This window comes from Pocillopora verrucosa, chromosome 12 (genome assembly GCF_036669915.1).
Source record: "Pocillopora verrucosa isolate sample1 chromosome 12, ASM3666991v2, whole genome shotgun sequence".
NCBI classification, from domain to species: domain Eukaryota; kingdom Metazoa; phylum Cnidaria; class Anthozoa; order Scleractinia; family Pocilloporidae; genus Pocillopora; species Pocillopora verrucosa.
Genome location: NC_089323.1, coordinates 590,117 through 616,080, shown reverse-complemented (window position 1 = coordinate 616,080; position 25,964 = coordinate 590,117). Strand labels below are relative to the sequence as shown.

The 25,964-nt window shown below is 39.8% G+C and overlaps 1 protein-coding gene across 1 annotated transcript; it reads left to right on the top strand.

Annotated features, from left to right (window-relative positions):
• The first annotated feature begins 3,490 nt into the window (after positions 1 to 3,490).
• Positions 3,491 to 25,816, top strand: LOC131778073 (multiple PDZ domain protein). Its single transcript, XM_059094460.2, has 37 exons — positions 3,491 to 3,706; positions 4,300 to 4,963; positions 5,664 to 5,910; positions 6,625 to 6,765; positions 7,294 to 7,467; positions 7,833 to 7,926; positions 8,065 to 8,156; positions 8,414 to 8,546; positions 8,663 to 8,770; positions 10,177 to 10,308; positions 10,752 to 10,846; positions 11,347 to 11,524; positions 12,122 to 12,312; positions 12,855 to 13,029; positions 13,136 to 13,261; positions 13,751 to 13,960; positions 14,460 to 14,616; positions 14,872 to 14,910; positions 15,227 to 15,364; positions 15,893 to 16,160; positions 16,245 to 16,406; positions 17,922 to 18,153; positions 18,252 to 18,329; positions 18,531 to 18,706; positions 18,819 to 19,133; positions 19,258 to 19,362; positions 19,550 to 19,624; positions 19,998 to 20,373; positions 20,724 to 20,860; positions 20,954 to 21,037; positions 21,482 to 21,599; positions 21,981 to 22,056; positions 22,216 to 22,246; positions 22,805 to 22,921; positions 23,543 to 23,690; positions 23,972 to 24,098; positions 24,621 to 25,816. Exons 1-37 carry the CDS (start codon positions 3,691 to 3,693, stop codon positions 24,889 to 24,891), a joined length of 6,006 nt encoding a protein of 2,001 aa, XP_058950443.2. The 5' UTR covers positions 3,491 to 3,690; the 3' UTR covers positions 24,892 to 25,816.
• Positions 25,817 to 25,964: the final 148 nt, after the last annotated feature.

Sequence of the window (25,964 nt, the reverse complement as noted above, 5' to 3'; positions counted from 1 at the left end):
TAACGAGCAGCTGAATATCATTTCCGGCTCTTGAGCTTAGGAGGAGATTAATAAATGAAAACACGTTGTGGTTTATCTTGGATTTAATTATTTATTTGAACCTTCTCGGAGGGCTTTTAAAACAAAAACGATCGTGATAACAAAACAAACTCGATAAAGACTTTCAAATAGAGAAGTATAACAGTGTTTTAAACGTTGTGACAAACCCTTGAGTTAAGTTTGAAGCAATATTTGCAACAAGAAGTCCGTGATAATGTCATTTATTTGTTGTTTATCGGTATAGTTTTACATATAAATTCCACTTTAATGAGCTGAAGATCTTTTTACACAAAAATGTGAATAATTTGTCATCTAAAAAATTACCGAACACAAGTTTTTCAGTTTTCGCTTCAGGCCGAATTCGACCAGGAAAAGCCGGTACATAATTTAAATTGTTTAAAATGTTCAAAGTTCAAAACTAACCGTTTTTAGACTACTAATATACAGAAAGAAATTCTAAATGATTTGTAACTTGATCTAGAGCAGATGTGGCAATGATTTTAGTTGTGCTGCCAGTAAAGAAAATTATTTCCAAGTAAGTATCATTAGCAAGTACGACGTGGGCTTACTATTTCATCGCAGTAATTCTCAATAAAATAGGTGTGTAGGACAAAAAATTCGTCGTCAGAAAAAGCTAGAAACTTTCCTAGAACAACTTGAAATCCTTTTTAAAAACCAAGCCTAAGAACAATCTTTCCTCAAGCTAAATAAGCTCATCATTGCATCCTGACTGAATATCATTATAATTTATCGAAGAATTGCCTTTCCCCAGATTTCATAAGCATTTCAAAATATTAAGCAATAGCAGTAAACAGTTCATTCGACAGAAAAAAAAAGAAGGTTTTTCACTAATACTCCTGTTCTCCGTTGGTTGGTTTGTGGGCGTTGATGTTACAAAGGTTATCAGATGAAGACACTCTGTAAATTATGCTTGAAGTGTGATCAAACGTTATTTCAAGAGGATGCGATAAAAGTTCCGGGCAGTCTCAGCGAAGAGTGTGTTGCTCCTATAAAATCATAGTCAAAGCCAATTCTTTTTCCATAAAAAACCTGAGTAAAACATGTGAAACTGGGGATTAAAATAGTCAATTGTATGAATATTGAATATTAGACATGGTTACGCATCAGAGCAGCATTACAAAACTAGGGTAACTCAAGGTTTCACTAAGCACCGAAAATGAAAAATAAATATATGACCACTTCAGCTGAAAACGAATTGCTGCCTTTTGGCATACCAAACATATTTACCACCCACAGATTTATGTGTAGGCTTAATACTTTTGAAATGTTTGTATGCAAACTTACAGCCAGTATTCATGTAATAATCGAACATTATTTTGAACAACATGTAGATGATCCTGTCCTCTACTTCAGATACCGCGATTCGCCCAATATAGTGTATTGTACTAGCCATTGTTTTCACAAGAGTTGTTTTTCGTTGAAATTATATATCAATACCAAGAATTTCGCCAATAACGAGAAAAAATATCGTGCTTACCCGAGCTAGGACGTAGTCAATCAGTGTTGAAAATTTAGCCAATCACTCACAAAGAAACCGTGGTTTTTCTCGTTTGAACGCAGTTGGTCTGTGTTCTAAATTAAGCCAGTTAATATCAAAGAAACAGAACTTTTTCAAATCAGACCGCTGATCAGAATTCAAAATTGAGCCCGAACTACGAACAAAGGAGTATGCTTTCCCCATCACACGCAGAGCGTAACTGATCAGTTTTAAAAATTGCAATTGGGTGAAATACAAGCAAAGTGCTGTGCTCTTTCTTGCCAAACATAGTTCGGAAGTTTGGTTGACTGCTTTCTCTAGTTCGTTCGTAACCGACCAGTATAAAAAATTGAACCAACAGAGGATTGAACGATGAAACCGTGCTCTCCCTCACTAGAGGCAGCTAATCCCTGTTTAAAATTTAGCTCAAACTCCAAATTTTATGGAACCGTCTTTTCTCTAATTAGAACACAATTTATCAGTACCGAAAATTGAACTTATTACTAAAAGAGGAATCGTGCCTTATCTAGACAGAACGTGACTAATCAATAGATCTTGGATCACACGTAACCTCTCCTTTCGTCAAGAACATAGAATGTCGTGGTATACTGGAAAAAAAAAGACTTAATAGCGCTCTCGAATGCTTGTAAGAAGCTAGTGCAGAGTACAATCACCAGAACACCCTGTTCCAGGGCTCAGCTTTGTCTAAAGGCGCGTTGCTATTACTTTTCAAAGGAGGAGGAGGGGGGGGGGGGGGGAAGGGGGCTTCTCATTGTTTTACACCTAAAATAACAACTCTACTGCGTATTGATATCCACGCTGTGTTTCAGTTTGTTGGCTAAGTCGTAACTGACTCATGCATGATTAACGTCGTGTTGACTCTTCAGAATTGCGCCTTTTGTCCTTTAAATTTCAAGGTTTGTACGTAGTTGAATTAAAAATAGTGCTGAAATAATCCATGGGCAAGGGAAGAAGTTCGTTCAAGCCGTCATCCCCCTCCCCCTCCCCCTCTCTGAACCCCCGCCCTAGCTCTGCTCCTCCGACAGAAAAGTATCTGAAAGCTAAAATCAAAGAAAAATTGCTAACAATTGACAAGCCCTGGTTATAACTAAAACGAACCAGTTTCCCTAGACAGTACCCATCGTCCAGTTATTCTTAGTTCATACTTTAGTAGCCGCCTCTTACCTGGTGCCGCTTTTTCAAGCACTGGTGCAAGAGATATCTGCCATCATACAAATACACTTCTACTTGTTATTAAGAGTTTGATTTGAAGTTGAACTAATCCGCCTCACATACGGAATTGATCTCAGAGATCATTCGGATATTTCGGCCGCCTTGTTTTAGGATCTCTATTTACATATCATTAAATAACAAAAACAGAAGAAATTGAAGGTGATACATCTGAGTGTTTTCGTAAAACTCCCTAGCTAGTTATATGGCTGCAAATATATTTTGGGTCATTTGTCAAGTATTTATTGCCGCAATGTTTTCATGGAATGATCATTGATGACCGTGTAATCTCAAGTTGCATCCGCTGAAAAAAATTTAGAACTATTATAGAATGCTTGTGGTTTTCTTTGTCTGTGCACGACTTGCGCATCGACTGAATATAGTAAAACAGTAAAAACGCAAAACACACATTCCAAAAGGCACCTTGTGACCAGTGCTTCAGGCTGATTTATTCTAATTAATTTGGGTTTGTTCTTGTTGGAGCTTTCTACTTTATGATATGAACTAGGCTGTATAACAAAAAATTTCATTTCAGTTCGAGCAGTGGTTGTCCACAATTAGGAAAATCATTATCACAGTACTCAAATGTATGTTACATAAGACATCGTTAGGACCCCTCCTAGATGCGTGCATATAACCGCGCTCGAAGTGCATTGTTGATCGGCGCTATAATTTTTTTTTTTGCTTGGTAGCCTGGCCAACATTCTATGTTTCTATTTACAAACGAGACAAATTCCAAAATTATCCAACAATCGTTGGTTATTCACACTTGTTATTCAGTGGTCTAGACACAGAAGCTTGATGAGATCGTTTTGTTATAATCCATGACTCGTGAATGCGGAGGAAAAGAGCTTTTAAAGTTTAGAGAACGCTGGGATTTGTCGCTGTTTTAGAGGAAAATTGCAAGTTATATTCGACCCACCATGCCGATTTTAGCAGGTCAGAGCAATTAAATTGAATTTTATCCGTTTTGGAGACACATGTTGAGAATCGAACTATAGTTGAAGGTTATGTTGTAATGTTGTTTAAATTGTTGCAGCTTTATGAAAATCATACTGTTTTCAAGTCGGTACGATAAGATATTTCTAGTTAGATTTACGTTAATGCCGCTTAAATACAAGGTCATTCCTGAGCTAAGATGTCACGATTGTGAACATCTACCTCCTCCAGTGCGCCGCACAAATTTTTCGTCGATTTCCACGTTGAAAGTAACATAAGTAATTTTCAGGGTTGTATTGTGTCTTGCTTTCGAAACTACCCTGCATTTAAAGTTCCGTGAAGTTTATGCACGATTTTGTTGCCGTCAAGCTAGTATGCATTCCATACATATTTCAGCATTAGTTAAATGATAATAACATCTTGCATTGGTCACAAGGGTCTGGAAATTTCGCTCTTTGTGATCGCTGACCCTCTCTGAAAAAACATTTCCTAGAGTTAACAAGGTTTGATGTGGCAGTCATGATTATTATTAGTACCACTGTGATTAAAAAAAAAAGTGAATTTTTCTGTTTTTTGCAATCGTCTTTCAACAGATACATCTCGTGCTGCAGAAATTTTAGATGGTCTTCAACAGAAGCTCAAGTCTCAAGGAGACACAGAGAACGATGAAGAACTTGAAAGGATCAAACAGATGCTCGAAAGCCCTCTGTTTAGACAACTTTTGATGATTCAGCAGTCAGTGAAAGAACTGAACAGGAAACTTACACATTCACCACCAGATTCAGTAAAGGATTTTGACTTCTCTCCCACAGGAGAGCTTGTATTTCCACACCATTCTGTATCAGACAGCGAAGAGGTGGCAGTTACAAATGCACCACCTTCTACAGCAGGCGTGTTCAATCAAGAACCCAATCACTATGAATCAGTCACAATGGATGATCATTCAGAGGATTGGCTGAATGCATCATCATCATACCATTATACATCCACTGACCCTGCCGTTGAAGCAGACTATGATTTAACCATTGACAATCGAGATCAAGTCATGGCAGAGCTTAAGAAGTCCAAATTTGCCAATAGTGAAGACTTTCAAAAAGGGATAGAAACGCTGGCACAGGGTCGAGAAATTGAAACAGTGAAGTTGATGAAACCAGATCAAGGTGGTTTGGGTTTCAGTGTTGTGGGACTGAAGAGTGAAAATCGAGGAGAGTTGGGCATCTTTATTCAAGAGATACAGCCTGATGGTGTTGCAGGAAGGTAAATCTCTTTAACCCTTTCCACCCTAAGATCAAAATGCATATTCTCCATACTACTCTCCATATATTTCTTAAGGTGCTGACAAGGAGAATTTGTTGAATAATCGAGAGCTTTCTTATTTGGTGATCATATACTTTATTCTCGTAATCTGAATGTTTTTTTCAGGGGTGATATTGTAAAAAGAAATTAGAAGCTTTTAGTTCTAAAAAGTCAAAGAGTTAAAACAGGTGGTCTATATGGTTAGATTTGTGTAAAGGTTTATGAAAACCCTAATAAAGAACAGGGTCGCTCTATAACTAGCTAAACTAAATACTCTTGATCAATAAATGAATTATTTTATGGCCAAGAGTAAAAGTGTATTGTATATGCAAAAATTCACAAAACTCTTGGTTGTGTAAAGTGCTGGAAACCATCCTTTGTTTCAAAAAAAATAAAACTACAGTTTCCTTTCAATTATACATATAGCTGAAACTAGTCACTACATAAAGCATTGTCTTGTTCTGCCAGATCAAAGTTGGCTTGCCTCGCCTATTTGGCAGTCAATAACATTACAGGATTCATTCTATTGTACTTGAGGAACCAGTTATATTAGAAGTGCATGCACATTAACATAGGAAAACAGGTTTAAATATATATAGATTTATATACACATACATGCTGTAAACAGGTAGTAGAATTCATACTTTACTTTCATTCTCAGGGATGGAAGGTTGCAAGAAAGTGACCAGATTCTTGCCATAGATGGCAAACAGCTCGACAGCGGAATGACTCATCAGCAGGCTATTGGAGTTTTGCAGCAAACTAGTGGTGAAGTTGAACTGATTGTTGCTAGAGGTGGAATTCCACGCTCAAGGAATCTGTCACGCACTACTTCTGGAGCAAGTTCAGCATTGTCACGGACACCTTCAGATGTCAGTACTGTCTCACATACATCTGTGACAGTACCTGTAAGTAGACCACAGAATATTATTACTCTATTGATACACTTATTGAAAGATTGATAGCATTTTATTTTAAGTGCATGTTGGACATGACACAGGACCTTGCAATTGTCAAGTATTTATGCATACAGTAGTTTTGATATTTGCTAATCCTAGCAGTATCAGTGCTCTCCTCAGATGTTTTAGTTGCCAACTATGAAAAAATCTAGCTAGCAAGCAAAGGGTCAAGATATATTTTACATCAAGGCAGGTATTTTACTGCCTTGTCTGATGGTGTTTTGGAAATGGGAAGACTGCAAAAACACATGCATGCTTCTGAAGAGCACTTAGTATGCAAGACACCTGTCATGCATGTAAATTTTATTTCAGCCTAGTAATGACCTGCAGAGGCTCACTAACCATTAACCCCCAAGATCTGATTGTTAATTCTCCCCTCTTGGTGCTAAACATTTCCTTGTAAATTAGTCATGAGAATATGTGGCTAGATCAAGATACCTGTAACATCTACCTGTTAAGTTAGGAGGTATTCTCATCACTTGTTTTTTGGATAATATATGGACATTATAGGGAGAGGTAACATGTTGATCACTTTTGGGAGTGAAAAGGTTACTGAGTTTTTTACTGAGAAGCTCTGAGTTTCAATTTTCACAGGGCCTCATGCTTGGGACCAAAATATAATATTACAGCTCTTTTTATCTATAATTCCTTTTTCCTTTTTAGGCTGGGGATGGAGAGAACTTGCGACACATTGAAACTGTTGAGCTCCACAATGACGGGTCAGGTCTGGGGTTTGGTATTGTGGGTGGAAGAAGTACAGGTGTTATTGTGAAGACCATACTTCCTAGAGGTGTTGCTGATAGGGTATGTACTTGTATATACTAATGAAGGTGATGGAAAGTTTAATTGCTGCATTAGGCACAATGCAAGGTGAAATAATTTTTTATCATGCAACCTAGAAAAGGTAGGAAGCTTCAAGTTGTGTGAAAAATTAATTGATGTGCAATAATTTCATTGTTTTCTTGCCTGGAAAGGCTGGAAACTACACTCTATATTCTTGATCCCCAAAATTCTCAAGCATCAAGGATCGAGTTTTGAGGAACTGTCAACTTACACTATACATGTACCTTTGAGTGGCATTGTACATATACAGGATACTACAAGAATCAACAAACATTAGAATTGGTCTCTCCCTTTCCTTTTTTTGCCGACCCAACCAAGTTCATCTGTATTATTTTGAGTCGTTTGTCTTTCTTTTATGAACAGATATAAGAATGACAAAACAAGGTGCAAGCTAGTTACAGAGTACATCTCTGTGCTGGGTACTTTTGTTGTTGCCATCTTTGATTTCAGTTGACACTAGTCTTCTTTATTTTCTTGTTAACAATTTAGGATGGGAGATTGCGCAGTGGTGATCACATTCTTCAAATTGGAGAAGTAAATGTTGGCGGTATGGGAAGTGAACAGGTCGCCCAGGTTTTACGTAAAGTTGGACAGCATGTGAAACTTGTTATTGCTAGACTGGTAACTGATGAATCCAACATTGATGCGTCCTCCACAGTAGAGGTAAGAATTATAACAATTGCAGAGATACAAATTGACAAATGGTAGCCTGTTGGTTACCCCTTCCACTCCCAAGAATGACCAAAGAGGAATTTCTCACTAAAGTATTCGTACATTTTCAAGCAAGAGAGTGACAAGAAGGAAGCAAAATGTCAACAAGAGGATGTTATTTCATGTGACACCAAATTCTCTGGGTGAAAATTGTGCCAAACTTATGGCAGAGGATGCAGAGAATTGATAAATTTTGATAGTGAGAAATGATCCTCTTAGACCCTCTGGTAATCTTGCCCTAATGATCTCATAGACATCAAAAATTTTTAATTCCTTATGTCTACAAAATGAGCATTTTGATGTTTTAAATTGTATAGGAAGGCAAAGATGTGGAAGCGTTTGATGTTGAACTGGTAAAGGACAGTAGAGGCCTGGGAATAACCATTGCTGGATATGTCGAGCAGTCTTCAGGTAAGTTTGCATGATATATGTTGCCATGGTGATCATAATAGTATGATCAGTCCTACTTTATTGAGTGTTCAGCTGCTCTCTGAACTCCTGATTTTTTAATTATTAAATTTTTATTTTAATTGATATTTATACCTTTAGCGGAATTGTCAGGAATTTTTGTAAAAAGTATTGCCGAAGGAAGCACTGCTGCTGTCGATGGAAGGTTAAGGATTAACGACCAAATCATTGAGGTATGATACTAGTGCCAGCCATAATGTTTATAGGCTTCATTTATAGAGTGTAACTCTTGTCCATGGTAGAAACACTGAAAAACCTGTGGCCTCATTCAATTATCTCAAGCAAAAGTTTCAAGTGAAGTGGGGGTAGGGGTTTTGTATGGGGAGTGGCTACAGCCTCCACGGCATCAGCTCCACCTGGCTATGAGAGACCCTTCCTTATTAACTGCTGCTCATTGCTAATTGCTGTTCCTTGTCAAATTCCTGTGCAGGTTGATGATGTTAGTCTGCATGGTAAAAATAACCAACAAGCTGTGGAAATTCTGAAACAAACTGGACCAGTTGTTCGACTGAAGGTAGCTCGGCATGTCAAGCACAGCCTCAGTAGACAACAGACTCCCGTTGGTAAGTTACATTGTACATAATTATCACTGTGCATTTTTTTTTAACATTGGTCTAAAGATAATTTATTTCTACTATTAAGTAATTGAATAATTAAATGGTACCTATGTCTTACACAGATGAGTATCATCCAACTACATCACTAAGTGCCCAGTCTAGTGCAAGTCTGGCAGAGTCTTCAGTGAAGCGCCTGAATTCAGCTGCTTCTGAAGGAAAGCATCATACTGGTGAGTTTATAAATGTAAATTGGCTACCATTAAGAAAATTCAGTCAAACCTTTACAAACCCTTTAATTCCCATGAGTGACCAAGACAGAATTTCTCCTTACAATATCAATACAATATTAACCAGATAAGTGATGAGAATAAAGAAAAATATCAATTTGGGGATAATTACTTGATCCAATACTAAATTTTCTAAACTAATATTATTGATAAGAATTGTATGGTTGACAGTAACAAGAATTACAAATTCTGGGAGTCAAAGGGTTAAGCAGCATTGTTTTAAGGTGTTGGTTTTCAAAGTCCTGAAGTTTTTACCCCTTTATTACTTTAATATCACCTTTATAAAGCAGTCACCTCTATTAAGTGGTCATGGTCACCCTTAACCTCTAACCCTCAGAGGTGATTCACATGTAACTTCTCCCTACAAGATACATCCAATATCCAGCAAATGGGTAACTAGAGTACTTCAAATATATCAGGCAGTAGTTGTTATCTTGATCGAACACCAAATTCATGCTACTAATTTACATGGAAATGTGTAGCAGCTAGAGGGGAGAATTAACAATCAGATCCTGGGAGCTAAAGGGTTAACTGAGTTTGAGCAGCCTGTCACTTAAGGCAGAACCACTCAAATAAAAAAAAAGTAAACTTTGATCCATAATTATCTCTCTAAATCAATGTTGGTAATATTTTTGAGTGAATTTTTGTACAATAAGTAGTCAATTTTGGCTTTAAATGACGTATTATAATATTATTGTTTCTCTATAATGTGCTCATTGTGTGAAACCGTATTAAGCAGTCAAACTGTATTAAACAGTCACCATGTCATTCTCTGCATGTGACTGCTTAATACAAGTTTCACTGTCTGGGCTACTTTCTCTCTCTCAACAAATCCAGTACAATACTTGAACCAGTCATCAGCTGGTGACCCATTTTCTTCCTGTGCTTCAGTCAGTTTGTTTGTTTTTGCTTTGTGGTCTCATTGGCTTCTTGTGATAGATCCCTGTTTTGATTTTTGATGTAAATGGCACTATAGTTACTTTTTTTTGGTTTTACAACACTCAGATAGGCCATTTTACAGTTGTGCACTTGATGTAGTTGCCAAGCCTTTGGTTTAGGGTAAGGCTGAAGGTGACCATGTTGTGACAAAGACCAGTATCTGATTTGCATGATAACAGAGTCATTTACATTTGAAAAACAGCAAGGTTTGTATCATAAAAAGGTCACCCTTAGCCTCACTCCTGTGAGGCTAAGCACGCAACTGTAAAATGGACTGTTGCTCGATGCAGCAACTGACTCTCAATCTGAAGTTAGAACTCTGTGTATTGGCGATCTTTCAAGAGTTTACATATATGTATCAATAAACAGACGAAAAGGTAAATTTAGAATGTTTGTGTTAACTTTTTCAGATCCAGAAAATGTTAAAGAACATTACAGCCATTTGGTTGGAGACGGTGTGGATGTTCTGGTTGCAGATATTTCCAAATTCCACGAAGGAGGCGGCCTGGGGATCAGTTTAGAAGGAACTCAGAATCCACACGGTAAAATCTTTTTCCGAATCAGGTGTAACCTTCTTGGTCCCAAGAGTGACCAAAACCGAATTTCTCCGTACAGCATTAATACATTTTCCAGCAGAAAGATGAAGAGAATCTCAAAAAATATCAGATAGGGGATAATGTTTGACAATGACTTAAGCATTAAATTTTCAGTGCTAAATTGTTAGAAATTTAGGAGAGACAATGTGGAGACTTTACTATGTGGGACACAAAATAAGCTTTTGTTCAGATGTAAGCGTTCCTTTTTGTCCAAAACAAAACTGTCAAATTAAAAAGAACTTGCTAAAATTCAGCAACCTCAATCCTTCGCTCGCCAGTAATGCATACTTACGATTGAAAATAGACTGGTTGTCTCAACAACGATATATTTTATGGTGAAGACATGGGATAGTTTTTATTATTAAAAGAGTCATTTGGTGTTTTTTAAGATGGTTCCCTGCCGTGGCACAGAATCCATGCTGTTAGTCCTGAGGGACCGGTGGGTCAGAATGGAATTGTCAAACCCGGTGATCATCTGGTCGAGGTACAGTGTGGTGTAAAGTTGCGTGTACTAAAGCTTGCTGGGTAATTTATATTAAGCAGAGAAGATTCGTTTGGACGAGTAAATTAGGAACAGATGTTTGGTTGTGTTCTTGACATGAATATTGCCTGTCAAGAGCAGGGCTCCTGAGTAGCTCGTCCTTTACAGCTTCTATTGTGCGAATGTTAAGAACAGTGAAAAAGAAATATTTCAGCGCCATGAACTTTATTCCTAGTCAATCTTGAATTAAAAGCGTGAATTAGCTTAACACATTTATTCCTACACTAGAATTATAATAAGTGATACGCTTAAAGAAAAACCTTGCAGGTCTAAGTCGACCTTTGCTTTATTCTGTTTTCTGAAAGGAGAGCCATTCTTAGATTACATTTGTGTATGAAACTGCGACGTAAATTTTTTTCTTAGATTTAAACATAGGTAGTGGTAATTTGCGCACCATAAGTTGTATTTCAGTGCTATTCATCTGTGTATGTGAAATTTTTAAGGTAAATGGTGTCAGCGTTCTAGAGATGAACCATTCTGACGTTGTCACGCTCATACAAGGATTGCCCGTGGACTTTCGACTGGTTGTTGCCAGAAAACGAGATTCTGCGGACGAGGAAGTCGTCGCAGCAGAGACTGAAATGGAGGTGGAGAGTCAACCAAATGAAACTGAAAGAGAAGGTATAAAACGGAAAGAGAATTTGATAAAAGAAAATTACAGTGTACGGTTAAATCGCGGATTTCGCATCGCGCCCGCAGCGTAGCCCTATACGCACAAAATATGGTAGTAATAATAGTGATTCTGGGATAGCAATGCTTTTTCCTTGTGATTGGTCTAGAAAACTCGCGTTGCCTTCCTGACTCAACTTATCAGATGCAACATAAAGCCTGGCGTGATATGGTCAATTCATTTTCCCGCGCGCTCCAGGTAGTTTGCTTGATTTCTCTTTGGCTTCTCATTGGCTCCTTTCAATACTTTTCTTTGTTCCGATTGGCCATTGGGATTACTTGAACCTGTTCCAGGCTTTCGGTCAGTTGAGATGCATGACAGAGCGAGCAAGTGAAATTTCATTGGGGGTCTGAGAAGGAGCGGCCCTTCTCTCTACAGTCTCTCCAAGTTTTCCTCACTCTCGCATAATTTTTTGCTCTTCCCCCCAAAATTGATTTCTTTGCTTTTGGCATCACAACCCTCACTATAAAAGTGGTCTTCGATGAGATACTGTTACATATAGCCCCGTCGGTTCTCATCGTAATGTTTAATCTTGTTTTTCTTTTCAGATAATCCTTACGAAGAGATTGCCATAACAACTCCTAGTCCCATGTTGTCAGCCTTGCCTGATAGCCCCAGTCCTACTGGTCTCAATGAGTCCGCTATGTCTCAGCCCATGTCCATGTGGTCCGATGAGATCGAATATATTGAGCTGGACAAGGAGGACAGAGGACTGGGATTTAGTATCCTGGATTACAAGGTGAGTAAATTCGCGAATCGATATTCGAGAATCGCGAATTGAGGTCCGAGAATCGAGTTTCGGGAGGCTCGAGAACTTTTCGAGGATTTTGATCCGCGGTTTCAAAGAAACGGTTTTATTCTTGCTCGTAGTGCAGTAGCTAAAGACAAAGTGCTTGACACGCTTTTGAAAATATAAAAGAGCTTACAAATACTTTCGTCAAAAATATCCCTTGAGGGTTAAAAGTCATGGTCTTCTGATTTCGCTGACAACTACTGTAAAGAGTAATTGTTGGTTTCTATGTGTCAAGCCTCTTCTACACAGTGAGGATCAAAAGTTTTCGAAGCATTTTGTGAAATAATATTTGAAAAAGATCGGTTAATTTTGAAATTTTTTGTCAAGTTAACACAGATGTCGAGCATTTGTCTCGATTTATTTCGAGATTATTTTCTTATAGTTAAGGAATATCGACATATAATTGATACAAAACACTATTATCGAAAATTAACTTTTTGTAGAGTAAACCTAACGTAATCCTCTGACAAGCGTGTTACCATTAATAGGACCCAGTCTCTCCTGAAAAAACAGTGATTGTAATTCGGAGTCTGGTACCCGGAGGTGTGGCAGAACAGGATGGAAGATTGAAGCCAGTTGATCGACTGATGTCTGTCAATGACACCAATCTGGAAAATGCCTCCCTCAGCTATGCTGTTGAGACACTGAAAGGGGCTCCACAAGGTATCGTATTGATTGGTTTAAGCGCGTCACGGGACCGAACACGCCTCTTCTGTGTTAGCGTTGTGTTTTGTTATGGCCCCGCTTGACACAATCCTCTCCCTTTCAGGTAAAGTACGAATTGGTGTCGCCAGGCCAATCCCTGTTGAAGATGAAGAGTATGAAGAGACTCCACCAGAAACTGCAAGGTACATGGGTGAACAGTTACTGGAAAGTAACACACAAAACGGAAGAGGTAAACTCCGTCTTTTTAAATGTCCTGTTTTGTACCACACAAGCATTTTTTGTCGTATAATCGCATACTAGGATGTAATGTCTTCACGTTTACGTGACAGTTTGCTAGTAACCATTTATACTCCATATATAATCATACCATATAAAATCACCGCTTAAAAGCTTTCATTTGAACAGTAACACGCTAGGATTTCATCGACAGGCGTTAGTATTATTACCATTTTTTCCAACATAATCAACTCAAAGATGCATCACCTCAGTGTCGTGCTCAAAAACTTTTGAAAGAACTGGTATCCAGAGGATAGCGCAGCGCTTTTTGTTCACACTTATCTGGTGGATAAGGATTAATCCGTCTGATAACGTTATCCCCCTTTGAAGAACTGGGCCGTGATCGTTAGCTTTACTTGAAAGGTTACAGACGAGAGTTATATGTAAAGACGTCTTAGTAAAGCAGTCGTTAATCCGTTCTTTTCTCTTGCGACTCCTTCAGACAATCATGCTGCTTTAATGGGCGACATCGAAGTCGAAAAGGAGAGTGACAATGACTTGAGTGACAGCGGAAGTGAACGTTCGTCCAAGTTTGACTTCGGTCCGCCATTGTTGTTCTCAGGAGATTCTATCGATATGGACAGTTTGCCAGAGAATATCAAATCTAGAATGGAGACCATAACCATTCGAAGGCAGATGGTTGGAAAATTGGGTAAGTTGAATGATATTGCAAGTGTTCATAGCTGATTGTTAGAAAGCGCTTTTTGGCTTTGTGTCGTAAAACTAAAACGAGGGTTATTCCCACGGCCAATCAGAGCAAAGGAGATTTTTATAATGAGCCAATGAGAAATTAGAAAAAGGAAAAAATAAAAACGAATGGGTTTGAGCGCGGGAAAATGCACGTGATTAGGTCGCGGTTGGTTTTAATTTTGCTTCTGATTGGTTGAGGGATTGACGTTCGTTTTTATGAACCAATGACAGAGCGCTCTGAGACAAAACCAATGCAATGCCGGGTTACTACATCTGAGACCGCTCTGTTGTGGTGGCAGTGCTCTACTCACACACTTTTTCCTTTAATATTTCCAGCGTGCGAACAATCTCGTTTGTAAATACGGTTACACGTTTGATTACCTCGACAGGGAACTTTGTTTCCGAAGGTGAGCTTCTCGTTGACTTTCTCTTTTGTAATTCTTCCTTTTTTCTTCTGCCAGGTCTTACTTTGAAGGGAGACGAGGATGGCTGTGGTTGTGTTGTCAAGTCAGTTTTGAGGGGAGGTGCTGTTGGACTGGACGGACGGATTGGGGTCGGGGATCATCTTGTTGCTGTCAATGATGAAAGCATGATTGGACTCTCGGGACACAGAGCCAGGTGCAGTTCTAAATAATTGACCTTTGCAGGCTCGTGCCCTCTCCCGCTCCATTCTCCGGCCCTCCTCTCCCCCCCCCCAAAAAAAAAAAACAAAAAAACAAAAAAACGAGGGATATTCACTAATCGAGGGAGGCAACGTTAATTTCGCAAATAACTTATATCCGGAGATAAACGACAGTAATTTCTAGTAGGTTTTAATTAACTAAGAATATCTTTGACCTCATGTATGTTTTTGATCGTTTTAATGTCCAATAGGTCTGTTCTCAGGAAGCAATCTTTGTTGAAGGACATCGTGTAAGTAAAGAAATCTGCTAAAGCTTTTCAGACTCAAGTAGACACATTAATCCGCGTTGTTTGGTCTTAGCATTGAGTTCAGGTGAACTGAGCTCAGAAATAAAAAAGTCGTTTATGTAAAGTGGAGCAGTTATGGTAAACAGTTTATGGACCAATTTTTTAATTGTGTTTAGGGGCGAATTGAGTTACACGGGTTGTAGCGAAAAAGATGTACCAATACGTACGAGGCCCGCATTTAGCAATGGGCCTTTGTGTTCTATTGTGAGTCTAAAATAAAGAGTCAGAAATTATACTTTAAAATTTCCTTTTTTTTCAGGTTCACATTCATTCGCAGCGAGATGACACCTGCACGGGCTATTCAACAGTCCCCTTCGTCATTCCTTGAAGACAGTTCTACGTCATCGGTGCATTCGTCCCAGTCTCTCGAGGCTGAAGCTGACCGAGAGCAGAAAAGGTGATTATGAGAGAAAAGTGTTGATCATTTTGTCACGAGCGTGAGACAAGGAAAATTCCAAGTCCCTTCCCCCATTCCCCCCTTCCCCCCTCTCCCTCCAAGAGGATCTAGCTTCGTCGAAGGTGTCCTCTGTGAAGGAATTGAGAGAGAGTAAATTTTTGGGCTCGGTCATCGATGAAAGAGATGTTTAACATGTATCATGGTGTGGGAATTAAATGAGACTCTGCCGAATTTGGACCAATTTTTCTATAGAGCCGTTAAGCAGTAGCGTTAGATCTTGCTTTAGAGGAAATTTCCGGAGACGGAAGAGAAAAGTGCGATCAAGCGTGACGAAGCGTGAATGATCGTGATAAAAAGTATGACTGAGTATTAGGACATCAGAAGAGACACGGCCAAGCGTGAGCAAGCGTGAGCAAGCGTGAGCAAGCGTGAGCAAGCGTGCATCTGCTTCAGCCTGTCATTATTATTGTATCACACGTTTGATACAAGCCGTTTGACGATTTTTTTTTATTCTTGTGAAAATTTTAGGGACGGTGCCGAAGAGTACGACATTCCAGACTCTTTAGAAAACCAGTCTGACCTGCTTCAACCGGTTAAACAACCAATCTACAACGAACCTGGAGTCCATGTGGTTGAACTCAACCGAGAACCTGACAGTGGACTGGGGATAAGCATCATTGGTGGTAAAGCTGGCCCACAAGGCCAGGGCCTTAAAGGGATCTTTATCAGACACGTACTGGAGTCCAGTCCTGCTGCGCGTTTAGGAACGCTGGTGACTGGTGACCAGATATTGGAAGTGAGGGTCTTTCAGTTTGTGTTTCAAATACTTTCAAATATTTCTGTTTGATCAGTCAAAGTGACTGTCTACTCTTGTCTACAGGTTGATGGGCACGATCTACGTGACGCCTCGCATGATGAAGCTGTTGAGATCATCAAACGGGCTAAGAATCCTGTGCGGTTTGTGGTCAAAACAGTGCCAACTTCCGGTTTAATCCCCCCGCCCAAACCACCACGCATGCCTGAACTCAGTGGTCTCAACAACGTAAGTAAAGAGTACTTTATATAAAATGACATTTAAAGTTCAGAGAAACAAAAAGAGTTATATCATTTTACCATTCGGCGATGGATAGTTCTTATCTCTTCTGTGTAGAGTTATTGACAAAGACGTTAAAATGTCTATTTTCTTCCATGTTTTTTTACGCTAGAAAAGCTTCTTTAAAATATACTTTTTTATTTATAAATTAAATTACTCTATGCGTTCGTCCTGTGCCAAGGAGGTGAGGATCGACTGTCACTTCTGAATTAACGAATTGTGTGAGTAACATTTTATTTTTTATTTTTTCTTGCGATCTTTAATGGCCATTGAAGACAAGAGAGCTCAATACATTTTTTCGTACAATTTTTTAATGCCAAAGACTTCTGTCTGCAGTGTGAAGTACTTTGAAATGTTGTAGGAAATAATTTAAAAAACAGAGCACCAAAACATCTTTAAATACTTTTTTTAAAAACCGCTAAAATTCCCAGGTGTATAAATACAAAATACTTCGCCAAATATTGTTTCGTAGTCGTGACAGCCCAAACATTCTTAATAATTAATTAATTCTTTGTATTGATTGCGATTCAATTTTCTAATTGGAGAGTTACGCTTTTCATTATAAATTTCTTAATGCTGGAGAAGAAAACAATGCGATTTTTTGTACGAATATCGCCATTGTTAATGTTATCGTGAATTTCGCAATGCTGAATACAAAGGCTAAGCCACTTATGAGATAAATCTGCTTCCGATGAGCATTACATTCCTCAGACTGGAAGGAGTTTTCGCGTGGAAAGCTCGCACTCAGCTTAAGGCTCTGTACTTCTTGTGTTGGATAAGCATTCTTCGTATCGATGGAGGAAGCGCTGTATCGAAAACAATTTCTCTTTGGCGAAGATTATCATCATTCACGACAATTTTTTGACAAGACGCAAGGCTCTTAAGATTTTAGTAGAGATTAGAATAATATTTCGGATAGAACACGTAACCGTTGGTTCTTACTGTGAGTTGCAAGGATAAGCTGGCTTTTAGTGATTTTCATTTTTTGGAAATGCCGTTTCGCTTTCGTAAATCGAAAGGTTTAACCCTCGCCAGAGGTTACACATCTGAGGTAACAACATTTATGGACATTTACGTTTATTAATGACATTTCATTCAAGGTCGTTTTGTGAATTGCATTGTTTTTGTTTGAGAACGCAAGATTTTCATGGTTCGTATTTTTTTATGTGAATCTTGCCAAGCTTCAAGGGAACCTTTAAATCAATTTTTGTTCTTAATTTGTGTGTATAGGATTTTTCTGGCAAAGCAGTTGTTCTGGGTCTGTTGGACATTGTGTTAAGCAAACAATGAAATCGAAATTTGTACGTTCTGTCCGTTAAACAGTAACAAAATATGCCTCACAAAGCCCAGTACGACTTCTGCGTAGAGGCCCTCCTGTCTCTTTTAAAACCATCTGAGATTCGGGGGGGGGGGGGGGGGAGGATGGGAACTGGTTTGCTAATTAATACAATTTCATGATTTCAGGCGGAACCCAGTAATGTGACCGTTACCAGTGCCAGGCCCTCAGCCGAGGCTGCCGATCTATCATCAGACGAGTCGTTGAAGAAAGACATCCCAATTCCAACGAAGAATCTAGCAGCTGAGGAACCAACTGCGAGCGTTGTTCAGGCTGAGGGAGTGAAGGCAGAAATTGAAAGCAAACTTTTGAACCTGCCGACCAAGTTTAATATTGTCAGGAGCAACGAGGACAGGAAAAGTAAGTGAAGCTACCACTTATAAGAAACATGCGAAGTGAAGTTGGAAATATCTTGGTTGTTAGTTCTTCACAATTCACTTGCTATATTTCATACCCAGGGCAACTGAAAATCAAGTACCCGGACGTTACTGGTGACTTTATTTTTGTAGATCTGGTTAAAGGGGGAACTGGATTAGGTAAGTTTAAGATCGGCGGATGCAAGTTGAGGAGACACGCGTGTCTGCTCTTTTGTGCGTGTTTTTTGACCTCTTTGAATTCTCACCCAAAGCGTCTGTGTAGCAGGCCATATTCTGAGGTTTGTTCAGTTCCCATTGGATTTCTCCCTAGTTTAATGACGATTGTAACTGTTTCGTTTTTTTTTTTTGTTTACTTATAAGGTCTGAGTATCGCGGGCGGAAAAGGTGCAGCGGCAAATCGCATTTTCGTCGTAGATGTCAAACCAGGCGGGCCAGCGGAGAGAAATGGACAAATTAAACAAGCTGACGAGATCCTTGAAGTGAATGAAGTCTCCATTCGGGGCTTGACTCATTACGAGGCCTCTACGATTCTGAAAGTAAGTCAGAGCTTGTTTTTGAAACATTTAACTTATCAACCCTTCATTTTCTCAGTGTCGTATGCAGACTTTAATATTAAGATTCTAATTCCTCTTTCTTATCAACCGACAGAACACGCCACCTAAAGTCAACCTCGTATTAGGCAGGTCCCAAGAAGCCGCTGATTACCTCAGTCGATCCAGGACACCGCCGGCTCATGAATCTCCCCGAGGCCAACAGTGGCCCGAACAGGAAGTAAAACAACTCAATATTCACTCCATCGAGTCATCTCCGACAACACCGAGGCGTGAGATCGAAAGTCCACGACGATCAGAGCCTAGTCCGCGCTCGAGTCCTCCGCCGGTTGCAGAGGGTATTACCGTGTCACCAACCCTTTTACAAGAACTGTCTGGGGGTCAGAAAGTAGAACGCATTGACTTTGTTAAGGTATGTCAGTGACGAATTTCATTCGTGAGATTGGCTGATTGGGATGGAAAGGTCTTGTGCAGCTGTTAATTCTCATGGTAAAGCACTTGGATGAGGTGTTATTTTCTCTTCTTTTTCTCGGCAGAGCCCAACTGGTCTTGGATTTGCTGTTGTGGAAGGCCCAGGATTCGGTGGAGGCCAAACAGGGATTTATGTCAAGGACATTACTGACGGAGGACCTGCCCAAAAGGTTCCTAATCTCTTCTGTGTAGAGACCTTATGTTGAATGTTTTGTTAGTCAGGGCCTATTTAATGACGTCATGTTCATGAGTGGCTTTCTTCTGGCTCTTTCATTACGGGCTCAGAAGTTTTTATGTCTTTTGGAGTAGGGGTTAGTGGTAAGTACATTTTTTAAGGTGTGTTTTGCTTCTTGCCAGGACGGGCGACTGAAAAAAGGAGACCAGTTGATTGCAGTGGATAATCAACCGATTGTGGGACTTTCTCACGCTGAGGTAAGCTGTGTAAAATTCTGTCTGTCAAAGCTTAAGGGAAAAAATGTAGCCGTATCAACAATAACATCAGAAACAAGAACGAGAGCCCCTAGTTTTACTTCATGGCTAAGAGGTATGAGGATGACGGAAGTTTTCGTAATTCTCATAAAGAATCGAACCTCAAACTTTTGGATTCCGCGCTCTACCAGGCATTTTAGAGCACTCAGTGGTGAGCAAGGTCATTATTAAGGTCAGCTGTGACGGTATCTCATGAAGATTATGTGGAGGCATTACCGTTTGATTTAACACCAAAATCTCAAAGCTAAAAATTTACAATTTTTAGGGAGATAGTTAGGAGAATTGATATTGAGATCTCTCGACATTCTTGTTGCAGGCCGTTGCCATATTGAAGAGAACCAAAGGAAAGGTGTCTCTTGTGGTTGCTAGGAAACAAACTCCACCCGGAGGTTCACCAGGAGCAGAAAAATCAACTTCCGCCAATTCATCACCCAGGAGGGAGACCGGAAGTCCCCGTACACCAAGGAGAGGCCCTCCTGTTGCTACGAAACCAGCCAGGGATTCAATGTCAGACAGCAGCAATCCAGGAAGTCCAAGAAAACAATGGAGCCTTGAGAGAGTGCCAGCAGAAATTATACAGACCGGAAATGGCCAGAGCGGAAGTCCTGCAGCATCAAGAAGAGAGCCTGAGCAGTCCCAAGCATTTGAGCCTGAAGTTCAGGTTGTTCAGCAGTCTCCTAGACAAGCAGCAGGTAGGTTCTTCTACATTCGTGAACAGCAAACATCTTGCGAAGAGACTGTCAGGAAGCAATTTCTACCCAATCTTCAGCTGGAGAATCGTGTTTGTGGCTTGTAAATAGGCATCTGCTTTTCCTTTTGCTAGTTGGGGCTTTTAATCCTGGAAAGTTTGGTTTGGCTCAAATGTTTGTGGCTATTTGAGTAGGGGGACTGTAAACTACCTGGAGGAGTTACGTGCACTTTCACCGTCTACAGTGTCATTGGCATTTTAATTTTGACATCTTTGTAATGACTTTTGTAACACTTATTGGCTGACTTACTGATGGACTAAGTAACTCACTGGTCTATTGCCTTTTTTACGCAGTAGTTACACCAACGTTAATCTCGTCTCCAAATCCCCGCACTGCGCCGATCATTCCCGGTCAGGAATGTGTGATAGAGATTCCCAAAGGCAACACAGGCTTGGGGCTGAGTATTGTTGGAGGCGCGGATACTCTGTTGGTGAGTCATGCTAGAAGAACAACATTGTGGTGTTATGAAGATTTACAGTGTTCCTTATTAACAGAGGTTTAAAAGTTTGAAGTTTTTTCTCAGGGTGCTATAGTCATTCATGAAGTGTATGAAGACGGAGCCGCAGCTAAAGATGGCCGACTTTGGGCTGGAGATCAGATCTTAGAAGTAAGATTATCGATCTTTGTAGTTATGTGTTTCATTTGTTCTGTATTTGTTCCAATAAAAAAGTCGTAGCGTCAGTGAGAGCAGACTAGGAACCCTAAGGAAAAGCTCTAGCCGACGTACTCATGAAAAGACTGTACGTTTATAAGTGAGCACGTAAACGAAACGCGCGCGCACAGACGAAAAGAGTTCCTCTTTTTCTAGGCGCGCTCCTGATTAGCCGAGTTCTATTTTCACTCCACCTATTTTGCAGCTTTGAAAATCTGCGGATTTTCTAGTGATATATGAACTAGTTGAAGAGAGAAAGAAGGAGGGGAAATTTTTATTGTGATCTTGCTTGCTTGCTGAGACATCTTAATCAACCAGATTCAATTTACTCATAAATCCTTCCCTCGCATTGAGCTGAGGTAAGCCTATCACGTATGTTGGTTCTGTTGTCACTTTTAGGTCAATTATGTGGATCTGCGAGAAGCCACTCACGATATGGCCATCACAGCGTTGAGACAAACACCTGCTGTCGTTAGATTGGCTGTTTTAAGGGACGAATCACAGTTTAAAGATGAAGGTATCTTACACGTTTTCAGCCATGTCTCTTTATTTTTTTATCATTTTCCCGATTTGAACTTGGCTTTAATAAATAAGAAAGACCATTATGCTCTCTAATTTTGGAGACAAACTTTAGATAGTTGAAAAAATTAAATCGATAGAAAACAGGTTAGTTAAGGTAGACAAAATTAATTCATTTTACAAATGGGTAAATGTTATATGCGAAAACTATACAAAAATTTCTCAGATCACAACATTTCCTCTTAAAGAAGTGATAACCTGAAAATGTTCTCTCATTTTTATGCAATTTATGAATATCTACTGATGAGAAGCCTGCTACTGAGGTATAAAAGCTACTTTCTATATCATTTTAATAGCCGCTATGTTTGTTCTTTCACAGAAGCCTTCGAGTACATCACGCTCGACTTGACCAAAGTTCCCGGCCAGGGACTAGGTCTGAGTATCGTGGGAAGAAGGTAGGTTGTAAATTTGCGGTCTTTCTCTGTTTTATTCTTAGGTAGGTGTTTTTGTAAAACATTCACAGTGCTTCTCTCCACCTAGGAGTATGAATGGGTCCCGAAGCTGAAATAATTTTTTTAAAGCGATTCTCTTTTTTCGTTTTTTTTTCCTCACAGGAACGACACGGGAGTATTTGTTTCAGATGTGGTAAGTTGCGATGTGCATTGATTTTGCTTTACCTTGTCGAGTGAGTTACCAGCTTGCCGTTTTATCGGGATGTCGTCTTGACAGAAAACCTTCGAAATCAAACAAATTTACTCACCGAAGTTGGACGAAACCGTCCGAAAACAGACGAAACTGACCGAAATTGGACGAAACTGACCGAAATTGGACGAAACTGACCGAAACTGGGCGAAACTGACCGAAATAGACGGAACTGACCGAAATTGGACGAAACCATTCGAAAACAGACGGAAGCGTTCGTAATCAGAAGAGTCTACTGGCTGGTATCATTCATGAATATAGGCAGCTGTAAAGTGCATTCTTCAAAAGAAAATGATATATCTTGCTTCTTCGATCGCATTCTTTTGCATATTCCTTCGCTTATAGGTAATTATAACGAAAACAATGACAAGACGATGATAAATCTGTGCTTTTCAGATATTTCTGACGAGCCAGATCAGCTTTTGCAACCGTTGACCTTGGTTTTCTTGCCTAGTCTTATTAAATGCAGTTTTATTAACTGATCCCAACTTTGATTGACAGGTGAAAGGTGGTATCGCAGAGGCTGACGGTCGTCTTCAAGCTGGTGACCAGATCCTCTCGGTCAACGGTGAGGATCTTAAGAACGCCACTCAGGATGTAGCAGCGGCTGCGCTCAAGGTAAAACATGGCTTGTCTGTGGCCAGTAGTAAATATATGATACACTAGCGAAGCTTAAGAGATTGTTTTTACGCTGACTGTTACTTCTTTGCCAAATCTGTGGCTGCCATTTTGCAAACCAGAGGAATATCGCGGAAAGAAATAATTGTCTACGGAGTGTTGGTCGCTGCAGGGAAGGGGAAGGAGAGGAGATGCGCTCATCTCCTTGCTCACCCCACCCTTGTTCTTAGTTACAAGGGAGTTTAATATGTAATGACGGCGAACCCTGTGAAAGCATTAATAAAAAAAAGGGACCTTCGTTTCTCCTAAGTTTTTCACCAGTTAAGTTAGTTTTTCATGTGTTAAACGTCTCTAACGACGCTAAATTTTCCCTTTTTTGGAACACATAATTCGAAGCAGAATTGCGAATAATTGCCTTTGGATTTTCTGTTTTCAGTTTGTGCACAATTAGGTGATTCCATGGTATTATTTGCGTAGCTCGGGCACCTCATAAACAATTTGTTTGACCACCTTCTCGTTGCCGTCCCTTGTAATGTTCTCCTCTAAAACGTACGTGGTTAGTTAGATTCAAATACTACTGCTACCCTTATAAAGTCTGTCACATATATTTTGTCCCCTCAGCGCACTTCTGGCCGTGTTATTCTTGAGGTGGCTCGTCTGAAGCACGGCACCAGTTCTAGGCCGTCCTCCATGAGCAGTTTACCAAACATGCAGCCTGGGACCGAATCCCTGAGCAGCATGGAAAATATTGCGGTTCAAATCCCACTCGGTGAGTTAACTGTTGTCAAATATCTGTGGGCTAATCAGAACAAAGGAAAATAACGCAAGGAGCCAATTAGATCTTGAAGTGAAAAGAAGCAAACTGGTCGAAGTGCGGGAAAACGGGAATGAGCCAATCACTTTGGTTTTAGTCTTGCATTTGATTGGCCGAGAGGGTGGCGTGAGTTTTGTAGACCAATCACAGGGCGGAGTCCCTAATGCAAGGTGCGTTTGCTTCGAAGGTAGACTTGAGATAAGCTTTTGTTGATTTATTCTGTTTGTACTCTTCAGATTTTGAACAGCAAGAAGTTGGCCCCTCATCAGGTTCCGGTCTCCCTCCGGTCGGTCTGCCTCCGAGTTCTTCAATGGTGCAGGAGGCTATTGAACTAGTTCAGTCTGACGAGGAAGGAGAAGAAATGTGAGTGAAGTATTTAAGTCTGGTAATAAGTAAGTTTTGTTAAAGCTTTGAAGGATTCACAAATCATAAATTCAGTGGCGGAGAAAAGTGTCCTTCTTGGTGAATAGTCGTCTTAGCGCTCGCCTCTTTTTGGCGCGCAAGAATTCTCCGAGCTGCTCACGAAAATAACAAACACCGTGTTGCTTAGAAAATTAAGATTTAAAATCGGGATGCACTCCTACACATAGTGGTATGTCCACGAAAGCAATCAGATCTCTTTGTTAAGTTTTTTTGGACCTGATCGTGCACAACATTGAATAGCATTTGAATCATTTTGAACTAACTTCCCGTCAACGGATTCAGTCACAATACGTGGAGATATAAGGAAAAGATTTTGCGCGACGAGGAAGCTTCCGGCCCAAACTATGGCACCTTGGTTTTTCACCTTGGATTTTTGTCAGCCTTCCTCACCGAACACCTCTACTTTGTTTCAAATTAATTGTTTGAACTTGCTGTCTTGTTTTGTTTTGTGTCTTTTTCCAGGCCACTAGAAGCGAAGATTATTGAATTAGAACGCGGTCCCGAAGGCCTGGGTTTCAGTATCGTGGGTGGTCATGGGAGTCCACACGGTGACCTGCCAATCTACGTCAAAACCGTCTTCCCGACTGGCGCTGCGGCCCGAGATGGGCGACTCAAACGCGGTGATCAGATTATTGCTGTGAATGGAGAGAGTCTTGTTGGAGTCGCCCATGAATCTGCCGTAGCCATGCTAAAAAGGACCAAAGGACGAATTATTCTCACAGTACTTTCGTAAGCACTAAGACTAGAGTTACAAAGTGACCTTCGTGTTTCTAAGTGAAACTTAAAAGAGCTACGTCGCCAAAAAAGAAAAAAAAATAGTTCGCATTCTCAAAGGACATAAAATAATAACTCGTTCAGAGAGAGAGAGAGAAAATATTACCTTGGTAAGATAGAAAAACATACAAGAGGCAATTATAACCAAGGAGGAAAAAGGATGGCAAACGGTTAGGAAGGTTGGAAAGGATTGCAAATGATAAACATGAAGAATTCAGGAAAAATTTTTGCAAGACACTCAGTGGCCTGACGTAGCTCTTTTAATGACGTGCCCATGCTTTGTTTCGATGTGGTCAGTAACACCTCAGTAACTACCTTTAATTAAAGCGAAAACTTTGTTGGCTTTTTCTCAACAACTGTACAGTCTTCGTTTTGTTACCCAAGGATGAATTGTAAGATTTTTTTCAAGCTGAAAATTCAATTTTCGCAGATTTAATAATCATATTGTTTAACTGTTTATCAAGATTTTTTTTGCATATAATTCTTTTCTACATCATTAACAGATGAAGACGCACGCCCAATGACTACGTGTTTCGTAAACAATTATTTACTGGGACGCCTTTCGTTTCCTTCGAAATACAACTTTTCTAGGGATTACATTTTGACGTTTTTTCATTGCAAAATGCAACACATATTGCTTTAACATTTTATTAAATAAACTTGGAGGGGGGGGAGAGTATGGAAGAAAGAAATTTGGGGTGTATCAACTGAGTTCATAGTGTAAATTGGCCGCCGAACTAAGTTGTTACAACTAAATGTTCCTTTAATAATTGCTTTTGTAAAATGATTCTAAGAACTGCAAAATTAACGTGTGACGAAGAAAAGAGGCTTGGAGAGGCTTATTTCTAGTTTTTCCATTAAAGAGAATGTATTGGAGTTCTAAACTGAATTTCAGTTTTTGTCTTACTTTCTCCTTTGCAATGTCTTGACGGGTTACGCAAATGCCACTTTGTTACAAAGAAACTAGAGCCATTTCCGAGTTCCAACCCCCCCCCCCCCCAACCACACCTTAAAACAAGGACTTTTCATTCA

Coding starts and splice junctions, on each gene's coding strand:
- LOC131778073 (XM_059094460.2), top strand. Junction 18,330..18,530: donor TAAAGGGGGAACTGGATTAG/GTAAGTTTAAGA, acceptor TTTACTTATAAG/GTCTGAGTATCGCGGGCGGA. Junction 19,363..19,549: donor ACGGAGGACCTGCCCAAAAG/GTTCCTAATCTC, acceptor GCTTCTTGCCAG/GACGGGCGACTGAAAAAAGG.